Source organism: Equus przewalskii, chromosome X (assembly GCF_037783145.1).
Source record: "Equus przewalskii isolate Varuska chromosome X, EquPr2, whole genome shotgun sequence".
NCBI classification, from domain to species: Eukaryota; Metazoa; Chordata; class Mammalia; order Perissodactyla; family Equidae; genus Equus; species Equus przewalskii.
In genome coordinates, this window is record NC_091863.1 from 62,720,026 (window position 1) to 62,737,235 (window position 17,210).

Sequence of the window (17,210 nt, forward strand, 5' to 3'; positions counted from 1 at the left end):
AATTTATAAATTAAACTTTATCGTAGGTATGTGTGTATAGAAAAAAATGTAGTATATATAGAGTTTGGTACTATCTGTGGTTTCACGCATCCACTGGGGGTCTTGGAACATATCCTCTGCAGGTAAGGGGGATTGCTGTATAAACTAAGACAAAAATGCTAAGGAAGAGTTAGCCGGGTAAAGAAAGGGAGTGAAGCAGCATGTTCCTGGTCTTGGATGCAAGAGATATCATGGAACATTGAAGAAACTACCAGTACTTCAGCATGGGTAAAGTACAGAGTGTGTGTGGTCAGCACATATATTACTAATGTGGGAGTGCCTGTGATCAGATAAGAAGCTGAAGTAGACAAGTCTTTAATATATTTTTATTCTTCTTTAAAACTTTCCCTACTACCATTATTTTGCAGTTTGCTTTTGTGGTGAGCGGTCCACGTCATTTTTTTCCACTTTTTAAATTTAAATTAATTAATAGACTACTTTTTAGATCAGTTTAAGGTTAAAGAAAAATTAGGCAGAAAGTACAGTTCCCATATACTACTTTCCCTATTATTAACATCTTGCATTAGTGTAGTAGTACATTTGTTATGATTAATGAAATGATATTGATAAATTATTAAAGTCCATAGTTTACATTAGGCTTCACTCTTTGTGTTTTACAGTTCTATGGGTTTGACAAATGCATAATGTTATGTATCCACCATTACAATATTATACATAATAGTTTCACTGCCCTAAAAATCCCGTGTGTTCCACCTATTCATCCCTCCCTCCCTGCCCCATTCACATCCCTTGATTGTCAGTCTCTGCTCAGCAATGTATTGCATTTTGTCATTTAGTCATGTGCTTTACATATTACTTGACGTGCTCTTGTTTTTTTGTTTGTTTGTTTGTTTTAAAGCATGTTACGTTGCTTTAGAAAGGCACTAACAATCATCAGATTTGGCACAAGAGTTAAAACTTATTTGCTACTTTAATCTAGTCTAAACCAACCTCATTTCACCAAACAGGAAACCGAAAGCCAAAAAAATTAAATGTTTACCCTAGAACACAAAGCTGATAACTTGAAAAGCAAGAATAAGTTGAGTCTTGGACTTCTTATTCAATCTAGTGATGTTTCTACTCTGCCTCTTTTAAGGTCACCTTGAAAGAGAAGTTTATGAAGTGACAAAAATCATTATAAAGTGCTCACTTGAAGATTTTTTTCAAAAACATACATTTCTGTTTTCAATACTAACCACTTCTGGTTATGAAGCAATCACTAGTTAGTCTTTTTAAAATGTGATTGGTGCAACTTTTTCTTCAAAGAAAATATGATGCAGGGACCCAGTATGGAAGACGCGTAAGTGGAGTTTTTCTGTCTGAAATAGGTATGTGTACTTATGTGTATCTGGGGGAGTGTAAGTTTGGCTCTATTCTCTCTCCCACTCCCTACTGAACATCAAATAACTCTGGGGATCCCCTAAGGCTCTACCAAGAATAATTTGAAAGCCATTGAACTTGAGGAACAAATGTTTCTGCTTAAGGAACTATTAATTTTATATATTCATACTTCTTTAAAATATATTTTCACATCTTAGATACCATATATCTTTTCTGAACACAAAGGCTAATAGACTGATATGTCAGTTATCCCTCAAAATTATGCCTATAAACTGGATATATAGAACAAATTATTATTGCTTCTTGATCTTTCGGCTAAGATTAAGTGTAAAACAAATTATTAGTGACTCATCTTTATAATGTACTTGATTTAATAAGCTGACTTCATATTGAATAATTAAATCAGGCAAATGCTACTAAGAAGACTGTCTCTGTATAAGTATGGTAAGATTATTGAAATATATCTTGGTTATTCATACTTTGGACTGTTACCTTTATTGACCCTTATTCTGTGTTGGATATGTTATATACAGTGCCTCTATTTTTCAAAACTAACAAATCAGTTTCTAATTTCAATATTACGCCCCTGTCATCAAAGGAAGGGAATCAGAACAATTCAAATGTTCTTTAGCCAGTCACACATCCACCCAAACATACCAACACCCACACACACACAGTCTGAAAGAACGAATATATAAAAAAAAGAATGTAAAAGAGCCTTAACTTTAGGTTTGGGTCATCTGTTTCAACTCATTAGAATAATGGCTTTCAAACTTTTTTGGTTATGATCTCTAGTGAAAAATGCCTCTTAAATCATGATAATAAATAAATATATATCTATAGGTATATATATATCTCTATCTACATTTATCTCTCTCTACATTTATATACATGTAATCTATTTCTCAATATATATTTATAATTGGAAAAGAAACATCACAAAACAGTATTTTTTTCCCTTCCCCACTTTCTCTAATGCAGTCAGGAGGAGCTTGCCAGTCTCATTATATTCATGATTTTGACAAAAATGTTCTAAGGCATCAAATACATGCTCACCCAAACCTTGTCTTTTACACGTATTTGATTAGGAGTATCCAATGGTGATATTTTATATTTCTCTATTGACACACAATGCCTTGGACTATCAATGCCATCTTTACCGCTGGAAATAGAGTCATTGATGCTTTTCAATCTGATCATATTAGAGAGACAATTCTGGTGTTAAAGGGGAAAAAAACCATTTGTACATGGTAGGCATTTTCTCTATTTTAAAGGATAAATTATTTTTTAACTGTGGTTGATATGGCTATATCCTTCTACTCTGGTCACCAGGTTCACAAAAGTCTCTCATCCATTTCCTGAACTTGAAGCCTTCTATATCTGCTGGCTCACACTCAGCCACCTTTGATCCTCTCTTGGAGTAGAGTGTGAGACTAAATATACAAACACAAAGGCCAGTCCTTATATAAAAATGTAATTCTAACCCATAACCTGCAACAGCCAGCCCAGGAAGCCAAACCACAACCTCTGCCGCAAGCTATCAGGAAATCAAATAACCTCTGCAGCAATCAATCTAAAACCACCAGGACTTGATCAATAACTGCCAGCTTCTCTAATTTTTGGCCCTGCTTCAAATTTAGGACTAACTGGAGAAAACCAAATATGTCTCTCTAACAGCGCAACATAGGATACCCTGTAAGTTAGACTGCTTCCAACTTCCCCATGCCAGCAGCTTCCAATCAAGGCATACCTGAAGACTTTTTTTCCTATTATAAAGCTATCTCACTCCTTTGCCTACCTTTGAATCTCTGAAAAATGCAAGTGATGGTGGCTGACTCCTTGTTATAGCAATTTGTGAAAAAATAGCCTTTAATTGTTCTCATCTGGTTGGTCTTTGTTCATTTCCACAGGAGCCATGGGAAAGTTTGGGATGCCCTCTCATTCACTACATGTAATGGAGATTTGGGCTTTATGAGGCTGCCCTCAATTCCCATTATCCTTGACCCTCTCTTAAGAACTGCAACTCTGCAGTTGTGGTGCAATGAGAGGCTGCAAGATTTCTCTGGCTAGAGTTTGGAAATAAGAAGCACCAGTTTTTTCTGTTTTCTGATCCCCCTAAAACCAGCTGGGATTTTTTTTTTTTTTAAAGATTTTATTTTTTCCTTTTTCTCCCCAAAGCCCCCTGGGTACATAGTTGTGTATTAATTCGTTGTGGGTTCTTCTAGTTGTGGCATGTGGGACGCTGCCTCAGCGTGGTTTGATGAGCAGTGCTATGTCCACGCCCAGGATTCGAACTAATGAAACACTGAGCCGCCTGCAGCGGAGCGCGCGAACTTAACCACTGGGCCCCGGGGCCAGCCCCAACCAGCTGGGATTTTTAAGGACTCTATTCTCCCAATGCTCTGAAGATTTTGACCATAAGAAGGGCCAATCTATGGGACTCATTTTATAGGGAACCACACCACTGACTCAACTTGTTGGGCCTTCTCTCCTTTCAGATCCTTCTCCCTTCTGTCCAAAAAGGGCCTTTTACTTTTCCTATGCAATGGGGCCAAAATCTGGGTTTATTACTTATTAGCTGTATAGCCTTGTGAAAATTATTACTTGGCAACTTATTTTCCTTGTCCGTAGAATGAGGATGATAATAGCACCTACCTCATAGGATTATGAGGATTAAATGAGATAAATTCATGTAAAGCACTTTAGAACAATGCCTTAAACAGTGAGCACTAAAGAAATGTTGGCAACTATGACTTTCAAGGGAGGCAATAGTTCTAAACTATTAACTAGTGCTCAGATAGAAGTAGGTACTGGGTACCTTCTGGATCATAAAGAAAATCGGTATTTCATTCTATTAGGGGAAAACGTCACAGAAAGCATCCTAGTGGAGTTTTACTTCAACTATCAGTAATTACTTGTCAAGCAGATGGCGGGACTATGTAGGCCTGCAAGTGTGGGAAAAGCTGATACATTTAGGAAACTACAAATGGGTAAGTAAGATTAATGGGGGAGAGAGGCGGATGCAACTAAAAGGTGGGAAAAGAATGATCTACAGAAGCAGGTTTCAGAGAATGAGTATGGAGTTTAGATTTTAACCCATGGATCAACACGTCTCAAAAATTAATTGTCATCTGGAGCTACTCATTTAAAATTCAAATATCTTTGCCTCCACTTTAGAGACCTGGGAGAGGGTTTAGGAATCTGCATATTTGGCCCAATGATTCTGAGGAATGCGGTTTTCCTACACCACACTGTGAGAACTTTCTGCTGCAGGCTATGTAGACTTGATTAAACTTATGTTTTAGAAAGATCTCTCTAATGCTATTGTTCTAAACTTCTTTAGCTGCATTTTAGGATCCTTAAAGAGGTATCCAGACATTATGGTTTTTAAAGTTCCTCAGGTGATTCCAAAGTTCAGTCAAGGTTGAAAAGCACTGATTTAGCAGCAATGTGGAGGGGAGGTATTAGAATAGTAAAACCGGAATTAGTGAGCTAAGATATTATTGCAGTAGTGCAGACAAGAGTGATGAAGATACAAACAAACGCAATAGCTAGAGAGCTGAAGAAGTGTGGGGTAACTGAGATACTAAGACTAGCTCATCTAGGGTTTGGTGATTGATTGCTTATATGGGGGTTAGGGAGTGGGCGATATTAATGATGACTCCCAAGTTTCTGAGTTGGAGTTTGAGTGGATGGATTTACCATTCAACAAGATGGAAACCACAGGAGGAGAAACAGGTTTGAAAGAAGACTACCGTTTTTTTATCAGAAGTGGAGGTCAGGGCCGGCTCCGTGGCCGAGTGGTTAAGTTTGCGTGCCCCGCTGCGGTGGCCCAGGGTTCGTATCCTGGGCGGGGACATGGCACCACTCGTCAGGCCACGTTGAGGCGGCGTCCCACATCCCACAACTAGAAGGACCTGCAACTAAGATATACAACTGCGTACGGGACGGGGGGGGGGGGGGGGGGGAGGGGGAGTGGTTGGGAAGATAAAGCAGAAAAAAAAAAAAGATTGGCAACAGTTGTCAGCCCGGGTGCCAATCCTTAAAAAAAAAAAAGGAAGATTGGCAACAGTTGTTAGCCCAGGTGCCAATCTTTAAGGAAAAAAAAAAAGAAGTGGAGGTCAAGGGAGGGGTGACCTAAAATTGTTGTTATTCTTTAGTATTGGTTTCCAGACTTTAGTGTACAAAGGAAAAAAAAAATCACCTGTGGAGTTTGTTAACAATACAAATGCCTATTCCCTCTCCAATTTCCATTTAGGAGGACTTAAAACGGGGCCCAGGGATCTGCTTTTTTCTCTCTCTTTTTTAAACAGCTCCATTACAGTATCTAAGCCTTTGTTAAATATACTGAGAAACATTTAAAAAATAAAGCTGAAAGTAAATATAAAATTGCACTAAAAGTATATTTCATGCCTATAAATTGACAACTATTAGTGAGAAGAAAAGTTTGATGCTAAGTATTTAACAATTTTTTTTACACAGCTGTATAAAATGTTCACAGTGTAATAGAAAAATGATTTTAATGCATGATTGAAATAGTAAAGACAAACATGTTAGTGATTACAACTTAATCTAGGTAGCAATTATCTTTAATGAAAGTTTTATTGTTATAATTAAAAGTAACTGGTGAATATAGATGTATACGCAGATCAATGTCAGTAAACATCTTTTGTATCATGAACTGCTCATTCATTCCATCTTCAGGAATTTCAGAATCTCTTTGTTCTCCTTTGCCTGATGAAACATTTCAAAATCCTAAATGGAATTAAAATTAACTTTTAATATCAATGCTGATAAATTCCCAATTATGAAGTCATTAAACTTAAGTGTCTAGGTAAGTTTGCTAATTATCTTTCCTGGGCCTTTGCAAACCTCTGCCAACTAAGTTAGATAATAAATTTTTCCCAGAGCATCAGTCATTTCATACTATAATATCTGATGAAAAATACTACATAAGTATCCCAAAATAAGCAGCATGATATAGTTTCATTTTCATAATAAAGTATAAATTGCCTTGACTTTGGGAACATAATTAAGTTATTTTATAAATGGAGAAAGCAGCCCCTCACACCCTATAAATGTATTATTTCCCCATGTATATGACCTTAAGATATGAAGTGAAAGTAAAACAAAAATGAACATTTATTCTTACTCCACAATATTCATTGCCATTGAATATCTGAGGTGGTAGAGAGTGCGGAGTGGAAACCTTCGTCTTCATTTCTTCGAGTACTTCCAAACTGAGAGAAATATCTATTAATTCATACTTTATTTTGTAAGTATCTAAAATTCTGATAACTTCTTCCTGTCTCTGTTTCACCTAGATAGACAAAGATATAGAGAGATAGAAATATGTTAATCAACTGATCCCCAAATTTTGTTTTATTTTTACTTTCTCCATCCATTATGCTATGGAAAAGGAACAGCTTTTAATTGTGTGATATTTGAGGAGTAAAAGGTAATTTTTTTGTGATATATACACACCACATACACATATAGAGTATATATGTAATACATAAATATGTTTTATATATATATATGAAGAATTATAATAAGGTCAGTCAGGACTAAATATGTCTAATGAGTTATGAATATTTATCAGATTGATGTCATACTGCACATGAAGTGGTATGAACATTCTGCTAACAGTTGAAGCAGGCTTTTGAACTCATCTCTGCATTAATTTATACTAATATCTATGGTAGCTCTCTGTAGGAAATGGACATAATACCAAGTTTTTAAATTTGAGGGAAACACAGTATATGTTCTAAACCATAATTGGAGACTATGCCTAAGTATACAGATAAAATTCATGGGGCAAAAAAGTAAAATAAAATAAACACACCAGGGGATTAAGATTTACAAATATGTGAGTGGATAAAAGTGGCCAGTTCATGCTATGTCCTCTCATATGAACTGTTAGATTTGCATCATGTGTTAATAGACTATTTCCTCCATTGTCTTTTCTCCTGAAACACACACTACTACTAAAGTAAAATTGTAATAGTTGGCTATCTTTTAAACATATTTTATAATTATAATTTTTTTGATAATAACTATAACATAAATTTTAAAGTTTGAGGTTTCTATATTTTAACATGACGATCTTGAGCAATTTTGTTGCATAAAACTTCTGATGCTAGAATGAGAAAACATGTGAAAGCAACTTAACAAGTACAAACCCCAGCTTATTCAAGTGGGATTTCTGTGAAAGTGCATGTCAGTAGGGTTTTTGTTTGATAACTTGAAAATGTAATCCAGTCATGCTTAGAAAACTGCATATTTCCAACCAATAGCTGAGAAATTTCTGAAATTCCAAAATGCAACATTTCCACTTTATGAGGTTCATTCGTTTTTAAAATTACAAAAGCATGGTGCATGTGACTTAAGTCACATTTTTATAGTGACCTTTCAAAACCTTTTCAGAGGAACCCATTAAGAGAAGAACAGTTGCTTAAACAAGTGCTAGTCTGAGAGGGCTTCACAATACCAGCAGCATAAGCCTTACCCCACCTCAAAATGACAGAATCGGATTCTCTGGGAGTGGGTCCCAGGGATGTTTTAATAAGCCCTCCAGATAATTTTTATGTTACAGTTTGAGAGACACAGACCAACAGTTGGGTGAGTCCTCTGCTGCATTCGTTGTGGTCTTTATTAATTCCTAATCATTCCCTCTTAGAGACTCTTAGTACCATATCCAATAACATAAATCATAACGTTTAAAAAAAAAACTAGTCACATGGCCCGTATTTTTCTTTTTTAAACTGTTTCTTGTTCTTGTTGTTTCTTTGTACCCAGATGAAATCCTTAATCTCCCTGACAAGCTTTTATGCAAAAGCAGTGCCCTCTTTCTGGGCTGAGATCAAATCTCACTCCTCCCTGAGCCTATCATGGTGTCTGACACACGCAGGAGTGTGATGAATGTCTGTCAACCATTCATAATCAATTCCAAATCCTTCAGTTTTCATGTTTCTCCATAACTTTGCAGAATGAGTTTATTAGCCATACAATGGTTTCTTTAACTAAACTATTTAATGGGATAACCACTAGCCACGTGTGACTATCAAGCACTTGAAATGTGGCGAGTCCAAAATGAGATGTGCTATAAGATGCAAAATACATACTGGATTTTGAGGACTTAATGTGAAAAATGAATACATAACATCTCTATTTTTGTACTGATATGTTGCAATGATATAACATTTATATATTTCATGTTCAATAAAATATATTAAAAATCTCATCTCTTTTTTTTAAATGGCTAGTATAAAATTCAAAATTACATATGTGGCTTACAATATATTGCTGTTGGAAAGCACTATTCTATAAAACTTCTTACATCCTGGTCAATATAATTCATCTAAATTCTAATCTAAGAAATGTCTGATCTATGCAAATACACCTTGTTCTTAGAAATTAACTATCAGGTTGTCTTTTGGAAGTTACCTAGTCTTCTCTGAGGATTTTGGCTGTTCACTCATTGGCATTTTTCCTCTCTCATCCTAAACAGCGTTCTTTATCTCTTCCATTTGAAACATATGCAAAATTATTCAAGCCCTTAAGATGGTTGAGCTCAGGACACAGAAACGTTCCAGATCAATCAGTTTCCAGAGGACAACCTGGCTGAGGGCATTAACTACATTCTCTGTTCTCCCCTGCACCTCCTACCCCTAAAAATTTAGACAGGAGGGAGTTGAAAGATGAAAGGCAAGAAGGGGATGTCTTAGCACAATCCTGAAGTCTCCAACTAGAATGTCTTCACTCTAATCTTTTTTGCCTGCTGAGGCCCTTTTCTTTTCACTCACCTCCCTAGACCCTAAAACGCTGGTATAATAGACTTTAATGGAGCTCACTGATTCCATTCCAAGGCTACTTTGCACAAGTATCCCGGAGTCAGCCACCTCACTCCTGCTTTTGGCTCAGCTACAAGACTCAAAATCCCAGCGCTAGGCCCTGCCCTCCTCCAGGGCCCTTGGCAACGGCCCCTGTGCTCCGGATTGGCTGAGAAACAAGTGCCCTTGTGGCGCAGGGAGCGATCGTTCCTGAACGCCAGGAGCTTTGTGACGAGGAGGCAGTAGACCCCCACTGGCCCGGGGACAGGCTGAACTCAGGGGTGATAAACTCCAGTTAAGGCCTCTTTTCTCTCCTCACGTGCCAGGCCCAGGGGAGGAGGGGTTAAGAGCAAATGGACTCTGCATTCCTGCTGCTCCTTCTCCCATCTCCCTGCTTGAGAATAGTGGCGAGCACGAGCTTTGGTGCTCGGCAGCCGCAGCAGCGAATGAAGGCCCGAGACATCTGAGGGAGAAAATGGCCAAAATACAATGTAATAAGTGAAGAAAAGAGACAAATTAAAACTTCTGTTGCCTAGGTTTAAGGGATAGAACAAATGGTCCCAATGCTTACCTGGGTGGAACGGGACCACCATAGCAACTTTTGTTACCTTTTCTCCTAGCCCAGGGAGGTGCCTCCTTTCCCTCTCCAAACCCCCTCCTTTCTTGAGGACGTGATTTGCTGGGCACCCTTTCCTTCTGGGAGTTGACCTTTTGGTTTGTGTAATAGTGAGTGCAATAGTCGATGACTCTCCTAGCACTTCCTTTTCCTCTTGTGTAATTTGATGACCTCAGAGGTTTAATGTCCGCTTTCTCTTCACTGCATTCGCAGCTCATTATTCCAGCTTTTATTTTCAAATTTTAACATTTTCCAGTAGTTGAAGACAGCGATATTTACAGGATGTTTTGAGTTTGCTAGAAATGGGCAATGGAAAATGAGAGTGAAATGCCAAAGAACCTCAGCGCCAGCTTTTGTGTTAGGCAAATTTGGATTCCATGATTCTACCACTCAATAACTATGGAACTTGGGCAAATTAGTTCTTTATGAATGTCGGTTTCTCTATTGTTAAAGTGAGAATGGTGATGCCTACCTGACAGCATCATCGTGAAGATTAAGTGAATTGAGTATGTAAAAGTGTTTGGCACACGGTCTGACATTTAGGTAGTTCAGAAATTGATAATTATTATTGATGATAATAAATGCCAGATTATTTGCATGTTGCTTGGGAACAACCACATCAATTTGAATAAGACAAAGCATTTACCTTCAAGGAACCCAGAGAGTGATAACTGATAATATGAGGTAAATGCAATGTAGAGATATCTAAACCAGCTTGGGTGGGATCAAGGAGGTATCCCTGAAGAAATGAGAGCTAAAATGAAACCTTGAGGATGCATAGTCTGCCAGAAAATTATAAGAATAAAGGAATTTTAGGTAGAAGGAGCAGTCATAAAGCAACACAATAATTGGAGTTTGGGGAGCAAGTAAAGGAATAAAAGCTGAGAAAGTAAACAGGGAAAAGCACATAGACCTTCAGGTTTCATGTTAGATGTTGATTTTTGGTCTTTTTGAGGCTGTTTCCTGGTTTTGTAAAAATGTGAAAAATCTTAACTTGCAGATTTGCTGTGAAGGTTAAATAAGTGAAGATGTTGCCTAAGAGTGTCTTTCCCTTATAAGGCACTCAATAAATTTTATCTATTCTTATTATTGATCTGTGGATTCTTAGAAGCCATTGAAGGATTTAGCAGGTTTGTGTGAAAGGTGGATCAGTCTAACATGTCAAGTGGATTTGAAAGGGTGCAAGATTGGAAGTGACTGCAGCAATTCAAGAATGAAAAGATGGTAGTGAAAGGCAGAGATCTTTAGGACAGGGGACGCTAGAATTTGGATCAGCTGCATATAGGGGTGAAGGAGGCAAAGGAGATGGGATATAATCAATGAAGGCGTATAGGTTAGGAACAACTTGAGATCTCCATTTTCTTTTAGTATTCTTTTGTGGTAGTAGATGTATAAAATACATTTTTTACAATTGTTTTCATAATCTTTCTGGTGTGGTATTGTGACATATTTCCTCACTTCGCTGTGAGCCATTCCCTTGGTGCCAAGCTAGATTAATACACTATTTCTTACAAGAGAATACCTTTCACAACCCAAAAGAAATTGGGTGGTATGGCATACAAAATTAGAATTAACTTATACTATAGGATGTTTGTGATAATTTACTTTGAAATAATTATTTGTTCTTTGGGGTTTTTTTGAGGAAGATTAGCCCTGAGCTAACTACTGCCAGTCCTCCTCTTTTTGCTGAGGAAGCCTGGCCCTGAGCTAACATCCGTGCCCATCTTCCTCTACTTTATGTGTGGGACACCTACCACAGCATGGCATGCCAAGCGGTGCCATGTCTGCACCCGGGATCCAAACTGGCGAACCCTGGGCCGCTGAGAAGCAGAACAGGTGAACTTAACCGCTGTGCCACAGGGCCGGGCCCGAGAAATAATTATTTGTCAAACAAAACCTGTATTGATAATTGTAGCCAAAAGTATCAATTGTGTAGAAATTTTGCTTATGCTTCACAATCTACTTTGGCAGTTTGGTCTGAGTTTAAAATCATTCTAAAGAATGCACCAGACACCTGTGAGATTGGGAAAATACATTCTAAAGACGGTAGTATAGCTTTTTTTCTTATCCTTTTAAGTATGTGAATTGTTTTTCAAACATGCAAATAATGCAAGAATACGTGCTCGTTGTAGAAGAATTCAAACAATATAGAAATATAGGGAGTAAAAAGTAAAATTACCCCTTCACCTTCTCCATGTCACCCTCTTCCCAGATGAAACCACTATTAACAATTTGATTTGTATCCTTTTCCACAAGCATAATTACATACATTAAGTCAAGTAAAAGTAAGAAAAGGTCAGTTATAGCAGGGAAGTTAAACACACAGGCTTTGAAGCCAGGCTGCCTGGGTTCAAACCCAGACTGTCACTTACAACTGTGTGATATTGGGCATCTTATCTAACTTCTATGCACCTCAGTTTCCTCATAGGTAAAATGGAGATTATAATATCTGTTTCATAGAGATGGTATGAGGATTAACTTAGTCAGTATATGTAAAGTATTTAGAATGGTGACTGGCACATAGTACACACTCAATACATGATGGAATCATACTGTATATATTGTTCTACAACTTGCAGTCCATCAGTACACACAGAGGTAATACAGTGTAGTGATAAGAGCATAGGTTCTGAATTCAATTGCCTGGTGAAAATTGTAGTTCCACCATTTACCAGCTTTCTGACCTTCAACAAGTAAATAACCTTTCTCTGTCTTTGTTTACTCTGTATAATGGAGATAAGAGCTCTTGTTTTAAATTATGTAGCATATGTAGAACATTTAGAATGACTATTATGTAGTAATTACTTAATAGATGCTTATTATCATTCCATCATAAAAAATCCTGAGTTTAGTATTTCATGTAATAGATGTATCTTAATTTATCTAACCATTGCCTTTCTGATGGCCATTTAAGTTATTTTTAATTATTAATTGTTACAAAATATGCTGGTTACCATACTGCTTTTGTTTACTTAAAAAAAATAAAATAGTCTTGTCTCATCTTCACATGAATGAGGAAAGCTATTGCTGTTAACATTTCCCACCGTCATTGTATTTTGCATCTTGAATAAACACTTTCAAGATCCTCTTTTGGTATGTGAGCATTACCATATCATATATGTGACCAACCCACTGTATTTTCCTATTAGTTTCGTTCAGTCCTAGGGTTTGAATGGAAAGCAGAACCAATTCATTTTGTGTGGTTAAAGTTATCTTTCTGAGATGTAAGCAAAAGCTGAGAAACAAGTCAAAAGGGACTTTCCTGTGTTTGTACTGTTGGAATCTCAGAAGACTGAATCTTTAGATATCCTGACATTCGAGAAAAGTAAGTCTAAATTCTTACATATTTTGGTTCATATAATTTTGTTTTCTTCCAAAAAGCCTTTATATATCAGTAAGTAGGTTTTCTGAAAACATTTATAGTAGACGCTATAGATCTATAAAAAGAAAATTGTGTCTTAAATCAAGTCTGCTTTTTCCTTTTGTACCCTTGTAGAATTTATAGGGAAAATTAGAAGTCTTAAAATTGCACAAAAGAACCATTAAAAAGACTGAAATAAGTACTTTTGGAAGTAAGATTTGTCTAAAAGAAAAGAAATGAAGGAAGGGTGAGAGGGAGGGAGAGGCAGGGAGGAAAGGAGAAAGAGAAAAGAAAGCAGAAAGAGAGAGAAAGAAAGCGGGGTAAAGGGAGGGAGAGAAAGACAAAAGAAAAAGAAAAAAGCATGGTAACGAATTTGACAAACCTATTTGCATTGAGATTATTGATAAAGTAAGTGGCTACACCCATAGTTTAAATCAGAAAGTTTTCGTGAATTCAAACTATATATAAATATCCATCTCTTGTATACATTTAAAAAATATAGTAATTTTTCTAATGTTTGACTCAAATGACATTAATAAAAGCACAGTTAAGACCAATTCTTTGAAAGTAGGCTTGATTTTAAGTAGGCTATTTGAAGATAGAGGAAGGGTTAGGCAGTTTAATAACTTTTAAGTAAATCATTTATAACACCTAAATATATGTATTAAAATAATTATATAATTTGTATAAGTGTACTTTTTAAAACACTTGCATGTACCCCATATAATATTATCCTGATAATAAGCCTGTAAAGAAATCAGGGAGTATTATTATCACCATTTAACTGATAGGAAAATCGAGGCCCAGGATTGGTAAATAAATTACCTGATATTAAAAAGTTAATGGCAGAATCGAAACCCAAGTCACCTTACTTCTGGTCCTATTCTCTATCCTTTGAGCAATACTGCCTCTCTAAATCACATGTGTTTCATGTAGGAGATGAGTCTTCATTTGACATTTTAATGTATGTTGCCTTAATGAGTTCTTTTATATTACAGGAATATACTGCACTCTTCTGTTTAGAAACATTGTCTAACAAAATGCTTGGAGAAGCTTTCCTAATTGAATTCCTATACAAAGAACAGAAATATACAAAATATTGCAGACCACTTACATATAAGAAGACCTCAAATGATGAAAAGGAAACTTGGAAAAAGCAGCTTTTAGATGTAGAATACAATTCACTTTCCTCTGATAAAATGGAAAATCAAGATAAGGTTGTGAAAGAATGCTTAACAGAGCAAAGTAATAGTAAAAATAAAATAAAATCTGTGGATGAGATAACTGTAGCAAAATGCAAAAGTGCATCCCTTCCAGGAAATGTGTCTGTTGCATTGCCCATTCCAAAGAGAGAACAACATGATGAAAGACGACTGGATTTATACCGATCTTGGTCATGTACAAGTATTTGCCAGCATTATCCTGACCTACAGATTGGAGGAGACCATGTGGGAAACATGTATGACTCGGGCTGCTTTGTGGAACACATACGTGATGATGCTTTTAATGGTCCACTTTTACTTTCAGTAGATATACCATGGGGTCATTCTCCTGTCATTGAGCCTCTAGAGAATCTACCTGCCTCAAAGCTTTTGAATGGGGATGAAATTCGAGACAAAAGTATGCTGTTTCATAAGCAGCCCCTCTCTAATTCTATGCTTAATAGTTATATGGAAAAAAAGGTGGACGAACTCTACAAACAATTTTTGGAAGAAAATCTCACTAGGTGCCACTCCATAACCAATCTTATGGCTTCCAATTTGTTAATGAATAATGTAAATCAAATTAGCCTTCAAATCTCTCAAGAGCAGAACATAGAGGAATCGAAAGCTCGGGAAGCTCTCCTACAATCTTTAGCAAGATGTAATCTTCGTAACGTTTCCCATGGAAACAATTCTGAGTTGAGCACTCCTAACTTACAAATATCAAACCAGAGAAGTAGAGAACTTTTATCACATCTATAATAGGAACCAGTTGTGGGTTGGTTGGACTGAATTAAGAGACTGGACAAACAATAGTTTTCTTTGACTTATGTCACATCAGGCCTCCTTTGGGGTGTGGTTATTACATTTTTCGAGAAATTATTTGACCAATGGTACATCTGGATTCTTGTAGGAAATAATTTTAATACTTAAGTTTTATAACCATATTTTCTAATTGTTTTGATGTCTTTAATGGTTGCCACATTCAAGTTTGTATATTCCGCATGTGCTTATCTATTGAATTGCCACAGATATCCCAAATCAATTACATAACTCTCACACATCAGCTTCCTTTATCACAAAAGTGGTAAAAAAAGTGAGACAAAGACAGGATTATTGCTGTCAGTTACTGAAAGGAACACTAAAAACTATATGAAACAGGAGCTTTTGTTTCTTCACAAAAATGGTTAAAGACGTATGAGTAGTGCTTAACATCCTTCCTTTTGTTTTCAACATACAGGATCTTTTACACTGACAATCAGAATAAACTAGTGAGAATTCTTCAAACAAAAGTTGGATTTAAATGATATTTGAAAGAAATATGGAAGGAAGCCTTAAGAAAAAATGGAGAATTAGCCATTGAAATTTGATTCTTTTGAATTTTCCTGGGACAAGCAACAACGTTTTTATATCAGTATGTTGTGCATGGTGGTTTTCAGGAATGGCAGGAAGGAAAGCATATAGGTAAAGTGAACAAAGTGTAGAGAACCACCATCTAGAAATGAGGAGGCTCTCTTTGCAACTTTTTACACTTCTCAGATTATCTTCAATCATGATCCTGGTTTAGGATAAAAGTTAGCAGGATGTTATGATAATTTTGGAATCTAAATTAAATAAATTAATTAACAAAACATACCTAAAGGAATGGTACGATTTATTGCAGACTTGGAAACAAGACCCACACTTAACAGTTCACACTTCTCCTAGATATAGTAAAATGATTGGCATGCACTTTTGCTTGTAAAATAAAATAGTATGAATTTCTGTTATGAAACTGTTATAATTGCATTATTCATTAATAAGATTTGTGCATTAGTAATCACATATTCCTTTCCAATTATCTTTTTGGTCTTTGATTAAGTTTTGTACAATGAGTTACCCCAATGCCCTCAAAGCTTGTTCTTTGTGATCACACAATTCTTAGTTTATTTTCATCCTCTTCAAATTTCTGTAGTCTAATAATAAGTACCCCTAGTTTATCATTTGTTTTTATCTTCATCATTCCTTTCCCCAACACATTCTCCCATAACCCTCCCAGTCCACATGCGTCATTCAGACATTTAATTCTGAAGAGACGATGGCTAAAGGTTTTGGAAACACTGACTTAGTGTCTTATAGATACTGAAAAATAGTTGTGTGTACATTGTCTTATATATTGCTGAATTTGTACATTTTACTGTGAATTACCAAAATGATAAAATATTGATGCTAAATTTTATATTTTCTGAAGTGAATTAAATGTCACTGGGCAACATTATTGGTGAGAAGTTTTTTTAGATATAGTGGTATTATTAATACTTTGTTAATGAAGCAGATATAGTCATCAATAGTGTTGACTACATAGTATTATATAAAAAGACACAGTATTTAACTAGTATCAACTTCAGAAATGCATTTAATTATATTCTCAGATTTCAATTTTTTCCCTCTTGTTTATGTGATCAAAATGCTTATTATCTAAAGATACTCACTTATTGTTAAAATGGCCTAAGAATTCAATGTAATATTTAAATAAGGAAAGGTGATAAATTTGGTGTTATTTTTTATCTTCATCTCATACCTGCTACTTTTAATGCTTGAATGAAACATGCATATGATGTTGTGGTTTATATTTTGGCCTTAAGTAGTCATTCTTCATTCTGTGTTTCATCACAGGTTTCACTTACATGATCATATTGTTCTCTTTTAAGATGTTATTTGAAATGCATGGAACGATGAATTTCTTTCTGTCTCACTTTTTCAGAAGTTGAAAATATTAGTTTTGTGCTTCTACGAAAATGGAGAATGTTAATACTTCAGCAGTTGGGGAGGATCATCAC

General features: G+C 36.0%; 1 protein-coding gene and 1 long non-coding RNA gene across 5 annotated transcripts; one reads left to right on the forward strand and one right to left on the reverse strand.

The window, feature by feature from the left end:
* The first annotated feature begins 1,301 nt into the window (after positions 1–1,301).
* Positions 1,302–16,648, forward strand: LOC103563652 (TLR adapter interacting with SLC15A4 on the lysosome-like). 3 transcript variants are annotated; one of them, XM_070604787.1, is made up of 3 exons: positions 1,302–1,367; positions 12,978–13,153; positions 14,188–16,648. In XM_070604787.1, exon 3 carries the CDS (start codon positions 14,230–14,232, stop codon positions 15,151–15,153), a length of 924 nt encoding a protein of 307 aa, XP_070460888.1. In that variant the 5' UTR covers positions 1,302–1,367; positions 12,978–13,153; positions 14,188–14,229; the 3' UTR covers positions 15,154–16,648. The 3 variants fall into 3 exon arrangements, with proteins under 3 accessions (XP_070460888.1, XP_070460887.1, XP_070460886.1); XM_070604786.1 differs by lacking the exon at positions 1,302–1,367 and adding an exon at positions 9,457–9,703; XM_070604785.1 differs by lacking the exon at positions 1,302–1,367 and adding an exon at positions 10,927–11,664.
* Positions 5,952–9,932, reverse strand: LOC103563653 (uncharacterized). Of its 2 annotated transcripts, none has more exons than XR_547918.2 (3): positions 9,784–9,932; positions 6,533–6,700; positions 5,952–6,135 (listed from the first exon to the last, which is right to left on the reverse strand). It is a non-coding gene; the product is annotated as an uncharacterized lncRNA (long non-coding RNA). The 2 variants fall into 2 exon arrangements; XR_011535994.1 differs by lacking the exon at positions 9,784–9,932 and adding an exon at positions 9,186–9,675.
* Positions 16,649–17,210: the final 562 nt, after the last annotated feature.

Excerpts from the sequence above, each read along its gene's own strand:
- LOC103563652 (XM_070604787.1), top strand. The coding sequence starts at position 14,230 with ATGCTTGGAGAAGCTTTCCTAATTGAATTCCTATACAAAGAACAGAAA.